Source organism: Pyrus communis, chromosome 5 (assembly GCF_963583255.1).
Source record: "Pyrus communis chromosome 5, drPyrComm1.1, whole genome shotgun sequence".
NCBI lineage: Eukaryota > Viridiplantae > Streptophyta > Magnoliopsida > Rosales > Rosaceae > Pyrus > Pyrus communis.
The window spans coordinates 24178726-24188206 of NC_084807.1; the positions used below are offsets into that span (position 1 = coordinate 24178726).

Here is a 9481-nt window from a genome sequence, read left to right on the forward strand (position 1 = left end):
GATTAAGTGAATTTAGCGAAAATGATCTGGAGATGATCCATTTCCTAACTTCAAGTCACATTTGGTGGACTAGATTGGATAAGATTTGATATTTTGGACTGGTTAGGCTAGGATTAGATGGGATTTGATATTTTGGACTGGTTAGGCTAGGATTAGATGGGATTTGATATTTTGGACTGATTAGGCTAGGATTAGATGGGATAGGTTAGGCTAGGTTAGGCTATTCGTCTACTGTTTGGTGTGGACTAACACAATGGGCTTAGGATTGGATTGAAAATCACTCGACCCACCCACCCACTCATCGACCACCACCCAACCCACGCTGCTCTTAACCCACAACCCGTCTAGACCAAAACCCCTGACCCATGACACCGGCACACGGCAGACCCACGGCAGCGCTCCAACCCAACAACATCGGGGCTGCTCACGTCGAGATTTGGAGAAACAGAGGTCCACGCCGTCGGTGCTGCTCTGCGACAACCCAGCAGCCTGGTTGGGGGTTTTTGTCGTTGGATTGGGAGCGCAGCGGTATGTAGATTGTGATGAACGCTAAGATTACCGCCATGTTAAAGTAGGCTGATGCGTGCCAACGAGTCCCTTCTAATCCATTAGGTTCGGAGATTCAGACAGTTAAAATTTGATTTAATAGCTAAAATTATTATAACTTTTAAAGTAAGTTCCTGTTTATAACTGTTGAATTAAATTCCAACTATCCAGATCATCAGACTTAATGAATTAGGACGATCCCGGAGGAGACATTGGTATGATAATGACGGGCAAAAAGAAATGATAACAGAAAGAGTGGATGAAAATGAACGACGCTGCTCCTGGTCGCCGCCTGTTATTGCCTCGCGAAGAAGGGATTTTGTAACACGTGTAATCTGGGCTAGATAACACTACGCAAATGCAAGAGGCATTACCAAGTGCTTTTCCAAAAAGCACTAAAAATTACTTACTGTAGTCTCAGCCTGAAAAATTCTCAACAGGTTCTTGACACCACTAAATAAATGGTACACAACATAAACTAACTAAACATTATATTAATAAACAAAATATCCAACACACTACTACCAAAAACATTATATCCGACATTAGAAAAATTAAACATGCCCGGCAATAAACTAAACCACGCAAATGTGAATTTCCACTCTCAAGTTCAGCTATGAACCATAGCTTCTTAATCATCAAACAAACTGAAACCCATTTCCTCATCGGATTCCTCTTCGGGCTCGGGCTTCTTCTCTTCCTCCTTAGCAGCAGCTGGAGCACCTCCGGAAGCAGCAGCAGCAACAGGGGCTGCAGCAACTGCAAACTTGCTTGGATCCTGCATTGTTAACCCACAATTAATCACTTGCCAACAAGAATGAACTGAAACGAGCAATGACGAAAAGCAAATGGACACAAACAGTTGAAAAATAGCACAATACCTTGAGAAACTCCTTGACCTTCTCTGCTTGTGGGAAGGAATATTCGGTGGCAATAGAAACTGCCAATACGTTCTTGTAAGCATTGAGGAACATGAGTGGTGCTGCTGCCAGGGTGGGGTATGAGATGGCCAATGCCAATGAAGTAACCATCGAGACACCAGAAGCAAACTTCTCCATGAGATCATCCTCAGTCAGATCAAGCACCTGTGGGCTGAAGACGGAACCATTGTCATACACCATCTGGACAACAAGACCATATGAGAATGGCCTGATTCCAAGCTTGGCAAGTAGGGCAGCCTCAGAAGAGCCAACCTTATCTCCCTTCTTGATAAGTTCAACAGGGGTAATGATTTCAACAGTACCCTTGTTAATCTTGGTGGGGATGTTGAGCACCTGAAATGCGTAACATACCAAGTCAGAACTACCACACCCACAAAAAAGTAATCACCATTTATTGTGAACGATTATTTACACACCTGGAAGAAAGAGGTCTGAGATGGGTCAAGACCAGTGTTACCAGGAGGAACCACCACATCAATTGGAGCAACCAAACCAACACGAGCAGGGGCTCCAACCTACTCAATTCAAAATTAAATACAGCTAGCAATTAGATAGATATAGTAAAACACAAACAAAATGGGATCGATTGCAAGATTAACAAAAAAATATCATGAGGCAAACTAAACCCATGTATAATCATCTAAGTCAAAAAAAGATGTCACCTTTTGTTAAGGTATACTTGAGAAGAAGTAACTCTAGAATAATTTTTGAAAAGTTTTTTTTTTTTTTTTCTGAAAAATGTAGGTATCATGGGCATGCCCAAGTAGTAAAAGCAATGATACTGCTCCACAAGGCGATGGAATATGACAACACCGTCAACGGAGGAGCTCCCAACCAAAGCAGGGAGGACCATCGACATCAACAGCAATCTATATGCGACGTTTACTTAGGGAATATAAAGGCATAAGTAACCTGCTCGTTAACTGCCCAGTTAGGGATGGATCAATCTCCCCCATCACAAATTCAAAACGAAACCATCAAAGTTTGTAGAGAAAAGAGAATCTTCTTAAAATATTAAAAAACCTAAAGATATGAAGAAAAAAAAGAGCCAGATTTTGCTTATAAGCATAGAACTGAGATACAGAGGTGCAGACTAAAACCCTGGTTAGCAGAAAATCAGCGCCGAGTCTAGCCCAATTGTACCAACGTATCATGTTCTATTATACAATAAGCAATACAAAACATTACAAATGAGATGCAAAATAATAATAATAGCATGAACTCAAGCATACACAACAGACCAAAATGCTTAACCATGTACATAATCATATTTGAAAGTAAATGGTCTTGTTGGATTTAAAAACATTCAAAAACAACAAAACCAGCATAATTTTACTCTTACGGGTAATTCAACAAATTGGGTTTCGTATCGATCATAAATACACTAAATTTCATACCAATTTGAAATCTACACAACAAACAATTACATATTACAGTTTCACATAACACAATACGCATCTTAAATCACTACAACCACTAAAACGCATTAACATTGATAATATCATGAATTCAAACAACGAAAAAGGAAATTGAATTCGGTTACCTTGTACTTGCCAACCTCTTCGCTGACTTCCTTCAAATCACCCTTTGTGAAAATCAGACCGACGTTGCCCTAAATCCCAAAAACAACAACAAATCAGAAAACCAACTCATACAAACAAATCAGCAACCACAAATGGAGCCAAAAAACGTACCACAAGGAGAGGGACGAGGTTGAGGTAAGCACTGTTGCCCGTCTTCTCCGCATGGATCCTGACGGACCTTTTCATCATCGTGTTCTTCCCCATCAGAACGACGGAATCTCCGCGCAGCCCCTTGCGGATGTTCTGGAGCTGCTTGGAGCCGACGTTGTCGGCGGCGACAATTAGGACCTGGCCATACTCGTCGAGGAGGGAGCAGAGCTTGGAATCGTAGGCTATCTTCTTGTCGGCCTTGGAGGGTTTAGGGGCCATTGCGATTTAAGGGAATTAGGGCTTGTGAGATTAGTGGAAATTGGAAGTTTGGGAAAGAGAGCAAGACCAAAATCGAGGGCCAAGACGAAGCGGCGGCTCTGTCAAGGCGGACAGCGACGGTGCCGTCCTTTAACCTCTCTTTTTACTGAAAGACTAGGGTTTTGGAGGAACTAAGAAAACCTAGAAAGCTTGGGAGGCGGGAGGAAGAGGAAAACTGTTGATAGTGAGGGGTTATATAGTGGGGTGGAGGGAAGGAGATGTAAACCTAGATCGGACGGTTGTAAATTAGTTTTGTTTTTTCGATCTGATGGCTGTGATGGATGGGCCGTTTTGGTTTTAGGTAAGAATTGGGCTCATGGAGTCATAGGCCCAAGTGAACTTGACCCTTTAATAGGCCCAAAAATAAGTGGCGAATTCAGCCAAGTTTTCGAACCGGTAGTATTGCATTTGAAGAATAATCTTACCGAAAATTTTACGTGAAAACCTCAGGGCCTGTTTGGGATTGCTTTTGGAATGGGTTTGAAGTGCTTATTGGTTATTGAAGCTCTTTTTAGAAAAGCACATGCACGATGTTTTTTCAAGAAGCATTTTACGGAATTGCAAACCATTAAAAACATGGAAATAGTTGATGGACGTTACGGGGGCTACCAAACAGCTTCAAGGTGTGATGAGTCTGATGACCACTAGAACAGAGATTAGTGCGTCTTTTTTGCATGTCCTACACAGTCCACGCACACGTCTTAGTTTCCTTACGGTTCTACGATATTTGTCCCCTTAGAATATCAACGCTCACGACGAGAACAGGAAGCAGATATTTTCCACAAATGCACAAAGAAAGAAGCCTTTTTCGGAATCCTGCAAAAAGTGTGACCGCACCTGCTCCCTGGTCAACTTCATCAGTTCTTCATGCCTGAAATGCTTGTAGCTTTCAGTCATCTTCTTCCTTTTTAGAAGTGCAACGTTTTCTCCTTTATTTCCGAGTTCGGGATAGCAGGTAACGAGGCAGGATCGGGCCTTCGTCAACTTGGATGATTTCTCAATTAACAAAGACAAGGGGAACTTGCCATCAGGTTTGCTCTTCAAATGGTGTTGAATTCGAAGCCATCACTAAAACTGGATGCAGTTTGCATACGCTCGTTCATGGTCCGTTGTTCTTAATCTGTCTTGTTGGTGTGAGCAGGATTGACAACAACATGGAAGAATCATTGGCAATTGTTGATATTTTCCCGATGATCTTCATCTTCTTGGCTTAAATCTTGGTACCGAAAAACTGAAAAGTGAAAACGTGACAATAGAATTCTTGATGATGGGTTTATTAGGGTTCTTCAACTCCACGTGTAGTCGAGTATTGAAAGTAAAATAGGGTTCTTTGTTCTGCATACTTGACGAGCTTCCGGTATACCCATTTTTCGATTCTCAAATGTAGCTTGTACGAGAATTTATATCATAAAATTTATCTTCTAGCTGAATGTATATCTCAATGTGTTACAGTTTTAGATATATGTCAATTGAAAGAGTTAAAAGGCAACTTAGGCAAGCCTTCAATAATGGTCCAAGCTTTAGTCCAACTCATGTCCTTCATATCTAAAAAATGACTATAAAATTTTGGGTAAACTGCTGATTAATTTATGGATTATCACCTGAGTGAAAATTAGGTTTTAAAACTTTTTTTTTTTCGGTAAAACAAGTCCCTAAATTCATTAAAAATTGCTAATTTCATCCTTACTATTATATTTAAAACTATTATAACCTATTTTTCGTCAACTTAAGTCACGTGACTTGCACGTAACACATATTAGAAGCTAATACCATCACTTCCTTGCCTATATGCCTTTAACGTTGCATATTGGTTGCGAATCTAATTTCTAATTTACCCTTCCAAGTTAACTTTGTACTTTTTTTTTCGAAGAAAAAAAAAAAAAAAAGATAAGTCCTTAAACACATGCAAGTCACATGATTTAAATTAATGAAAAATTTAATAAATTCGCCTTTTTTGGCGAAGCACCTCCAAAACTAGAAAAGTATTTGATTTTTTTTTTTAAATAACCAAGTGCTTGTGAGCATAAGTGCTTCTTGCACAAGCCTTAGGCTCCTACTTGATTGTTAAAGGGGTGATGTTATCCATACATTTATCTCTCACACAACTCTGATAATTTATATCTTTTGACCTTTTTCAATTTATTCGAGTAAACGATCGGAAATTATGAGGATTGTGTGGAAGGTAAAAAGAGGCGTGTGGATAACATCATCCTTATTAAAATTGAAAATTTTGGCCTTTATGGATACGACCTTGGGAGCCACACACATGGTTATGCTACATTGTGAATGTGTTATCTTACGCGACATACTCTAATCAATATCTTGATTACGGCTGATGTGTAAGACAACACATTCACAATAAGATAACAATGCTATCTTATTTAGAGTGTCCGTCTACGAGTGTGATGCCTTATGCAACGCAGATGCCAGACAACCATGCCCAAAACTTCGATTTTTGCTGAAGTGGGAAGGGTAACGGAAGTTAGAGCCAGCAATGAGAGGTCAGAAATAAGGAGAGGGACAAAGACAAGTGAGTTCATGTTGCAGCACAATTTCTGTGAGCGTTAATGGATGCAAAATCGATGGGAGCCATTAATGGCAGACAAAAGACCAAAATTCAAGTCTCCAAGTCCATGATATATTTCATATTAGATTGGGTAGGTGGTGGAAGGTGTCCTTTGAAAAGACTCCATGCTAACTAACACATGGTCCGTGGAATTCGACACTACTAGAGCAACAGGCTCATGTCTCTCCAATGTCAAATTAGATTATCTTACAATAATATATCTTTGGTTACACAGTACAATCTTTGCTTCAATACAATCGACATTGGTACAGCGTTACTCCCTTATTAGCGGACACTTAGAGATAAACTTGTCACATGGTAGTGTAAAGTGTGGAGCAAGAAAGAAATTGTAGGGTTCAAAAGGATGGACCTGGTTGTAGTGGACAACGGACATGTAGGAGATGATTGTCTTATTTAGCATGATTTTTTCTAAATGTATTTAGGGCTTGTTTGGAAGTACTTTTAAAATGATTGAACTAGCTTTTACAACAAAATAAAAAATAAAAAATTTGGGTTCCAAAATCACTTGAAGGTGCTTCCTATTTTTCATGCAAGAAGCACCAGTTATGTGCTTCTTGTAGGAAACACTATGTTTGGATGAACAGATTTAAGATTACTAAAGAATTTTAAAATGACGGAAATTGAAATGACAGGATTTTATTTTCTATAATTTGTGAATTTTCTTGTTTGGTTAATTTAAAAGAACAATGGAATTGAATACGGAATTTGTTATTTTTAAACTCCCAATCATAGAAATTGGGAAATGACACCTATTTACATGGAATTTAAACTTGGGAATTGAAGGTCTTAAATTCCAAGTTCTTTTTCCATGCAGAAATTCTAAATTTCTATGTTTATGAATCCAAACAAGAGAATTGATGCATATCAATTTATAAATTCTGACTTTTATCTAAATTCCAAGTTTATTTTCCTCATCCAAACATAGTGTAAGTGTTTTTTCATGATTCACTTTTAAATTTGCTAAGAATTAGTTCAAAAAATACTTTCACCAAAATCAAAAACGCTTTTAGTCATTTATAAGCACTTCCAAACAAGTCTTAGTATGATTTTGAATTGAATCATTTTGATGGTTGTTGCCTGCTTTGATTCCATTTACTTCACATAGTTTGTTCTTATAAACAGACTTTCGAACTTGAAACTTCTTACTCGTGAATCAAATTAGAGTTTACGTAGAGCAAAATACACACAAGCATGTAAAACTTACAAAGGACTCGTTAATGATATCATGACCTAACAAAAAAAAAAACAGTATGCACTAATACAATTATTAGCATTCCAATATCACTAATTATATGCACAAATTGTAGACCTAATAATAATAAAACCGAATTATTATTCATGCAAATAAAGTTGAAAATATTGGTGGACCAACCAAACGCCCAAATCATATTACATTCAGAATATTCATTACTAAATTTTCAGGCTGATGCAGATCAATGATTAAGCTTTAGCCACATAAACTTGAAGAAGATGATCCAAAACATTTTATATTTACAAAAAATTAATTAAACATATCCAGCAACATTAAACCATCAAATTAATGATTGATTATATATTAAAAATGTTGTGTTTTGCACTCTTTATTTAGCCGATGGAATTTGGTGTGGCCCGGTGAGGCACTTTGGAATGGGTGATGGTGGACATAGTTACGATCATCGGCTTGTCATGCCACTGGACACTTGATTAAGGCATTGCACAATGATCCAAACACTTTGTCGCATCTTCTCAATACAGATACAACAACAATCATAACAATCTTAGAAATGATGAATATTCGAGTCAACGTTCATAGATTTGGGTCCAACATTAATAATTAATTTCTATCATTGATTAAATTTTATTTCCAACGAGAGGTTAGCAATTTTTCTCATTCGAGCTGTATTGTAATCTAACTAGAAAAATGACTTTTACATAGTTTTTTTTTTAGATAATTAGATATAAGATTAGAATCATAGTCAATTACTGAGTTTAACTTGAAAATTTTGCTTAGTAGTTTAAATCCATTAACTTTTGATCCAACTAAGCAGCATTTCTATGTTGCAACGATGACTCAGCCCTACTTGAACCTATGTATCAAGCTCGTTAATAGAAATCACATGTTTAACAAGGTTCACTAATAATGTTCTTTCGAACCTACATATCAGATTCATTAATCTGATATACCAAACCAAAACCCTAGCTTCACTAAATTAAAAATCTACGAGAACAAGTTTAGTAGTGAAGAAATTTAGAACTCAGCTAGTATAAAAAAAAATTATATAAAAAATTCAAGGTTCCATTGTTCAAACAGCAACGACTTCGAGATTTCAAATAGGTTGAAATTTTCATATCACATTCCAAACTAAGAGTTTGCCATCAACAAAGACGTTTTATCGTAGTGGCGGAAAGTAGTTAGTTTTATGTACTCTTATGCAAGTTCGATTTTCACCAATTTTTCAGCGCACTAAAAATTTTCTCAGATCTTGGGACTCAAATTCATAGAGGCTTTTTTTTTTTTTTTTTTCTTTTCTTTTCTCAATGAAATTTGCATCGAATAAAGTGAAAGATAATTAAAATAGTTTTCAAATGAAGTGTGCGTATATTAAAAAATATGTGCATCAAATATTTTTCTCTAACTAAACTAGAGATGAGAGATGTCGAACTTGTGTACAAACGATATATTTATATAAATATACATGTAATGGATCTTTTACAAAATTATAAACCATTTTTTTTGTGGGTGCAAAAATCATGTCCTAGGATGCTTGATAACCAAGACAGATTCTGAGGGGAGGAAAAAAGTGACAGAAAATACCAAGAATAAACTACAAAGAGGAAAGCTTGGAGCTCACAGTTTGCTATTCTGAAACAAATCCTGAGAGAAGCATTTGCAGATATGGAAGAAGCCAAATATATCCAATATCTTCCTTTTCATTCTTATTTCAAGCAAATATTCTTCTATTTTGTGGGGTACCCTACAAATGCCTTGTGATGATTATGGCATGGTTGGACCCTTTCCCTTACGTATGAAGTGCGAAAAATAATATCACTTCATCACCATCCAAATTTGTCATGCTGAAATGATGTTAGTGGTAGGTGCAAATTGCAAAGATTGATTTTCAAGAAGATTGCCGCTGATCTTAAAGCCAAATAAAGAACCGGCGGTAGAGAATTTTTCGTTTGTTTTTTTCTGCAGACGGCTAGGGTTTTTTTAATTCATATCTTGCGGCATAGGTTGAACCTTAGTTATATATCATGGTTTGTGACGAATGGTTTTTAGAAGGGATACTTTGAATGCGGTCCTTAATCTTTAACATTTTTTGATTAAAACCTTAATAGTATTCAAAGTTTGATCAAGGTCCCTTGACTTTGTACACCTCATTATGTTACTATTAATATTTATATTTTTATAGTTTTGACATTAATTGTTTGATATT

General features: G+C 37.1%; 1 protein-coding gene across 1 annotated transcript; it reads right to left on the bottom strand.

Moving 5' to 3' along the window:
- Nucleotides 1-1020: 1020 nt before the first annotated feature.
- On the bottom strand, nt 1021-3652 carry LOC137733659 (large ribosomal subunit protein uL10-like). Its single transcript, XM_068472805.1, has 5 exons — nt 3182-3652; nt 3031-3099; nt 1904-2002; nt 1428-1820; nt 1021-1324 (listed from the first exon to the last, which is right to left on the bottom strand). The coding sequence occupies exons 1-5, from the start codon at nt 3437-3439 to the stop codon at nt 1178-1180; spliced, it is 966 nt and encodes a 321-aa protein (XP_068328906.1). The 5' UTR covers nt 3440-3652; the 3' UTR covers nt 1021-1177.
- Between the last annotated feature and the right edge of the window lie 5829 nt (nt 3653-9481).

What these genes read in the sequence shown, in the direction of transcription:
- LOC137733659 (XM_068472805.1), bottom strand. Translation starts at nt 3,439, where the DNA reads ATGGCCCCTAAACCCTCCAAGGCCGACAAGAAGATAGCCTACGATTCC. An exon ending in ACCTCGTCCCTCTCCTTGTG is followed by an intron (nt 3,100 to 3,181) that starts GTACGTTTTTTG and finishes TTTGGGATTTAG; the next exon opens with GGCAACGTCGGTCTGATTTT. An exon ending in AGGTCAAGGAGTTTCTCAAG is followed by an intron (nt 1,325 to 1,427) that starts GTATTGTGCTAT and finishes TTAACAATGCAG; the next exon opens with GATCCAAGCAAGTTTGCAGT.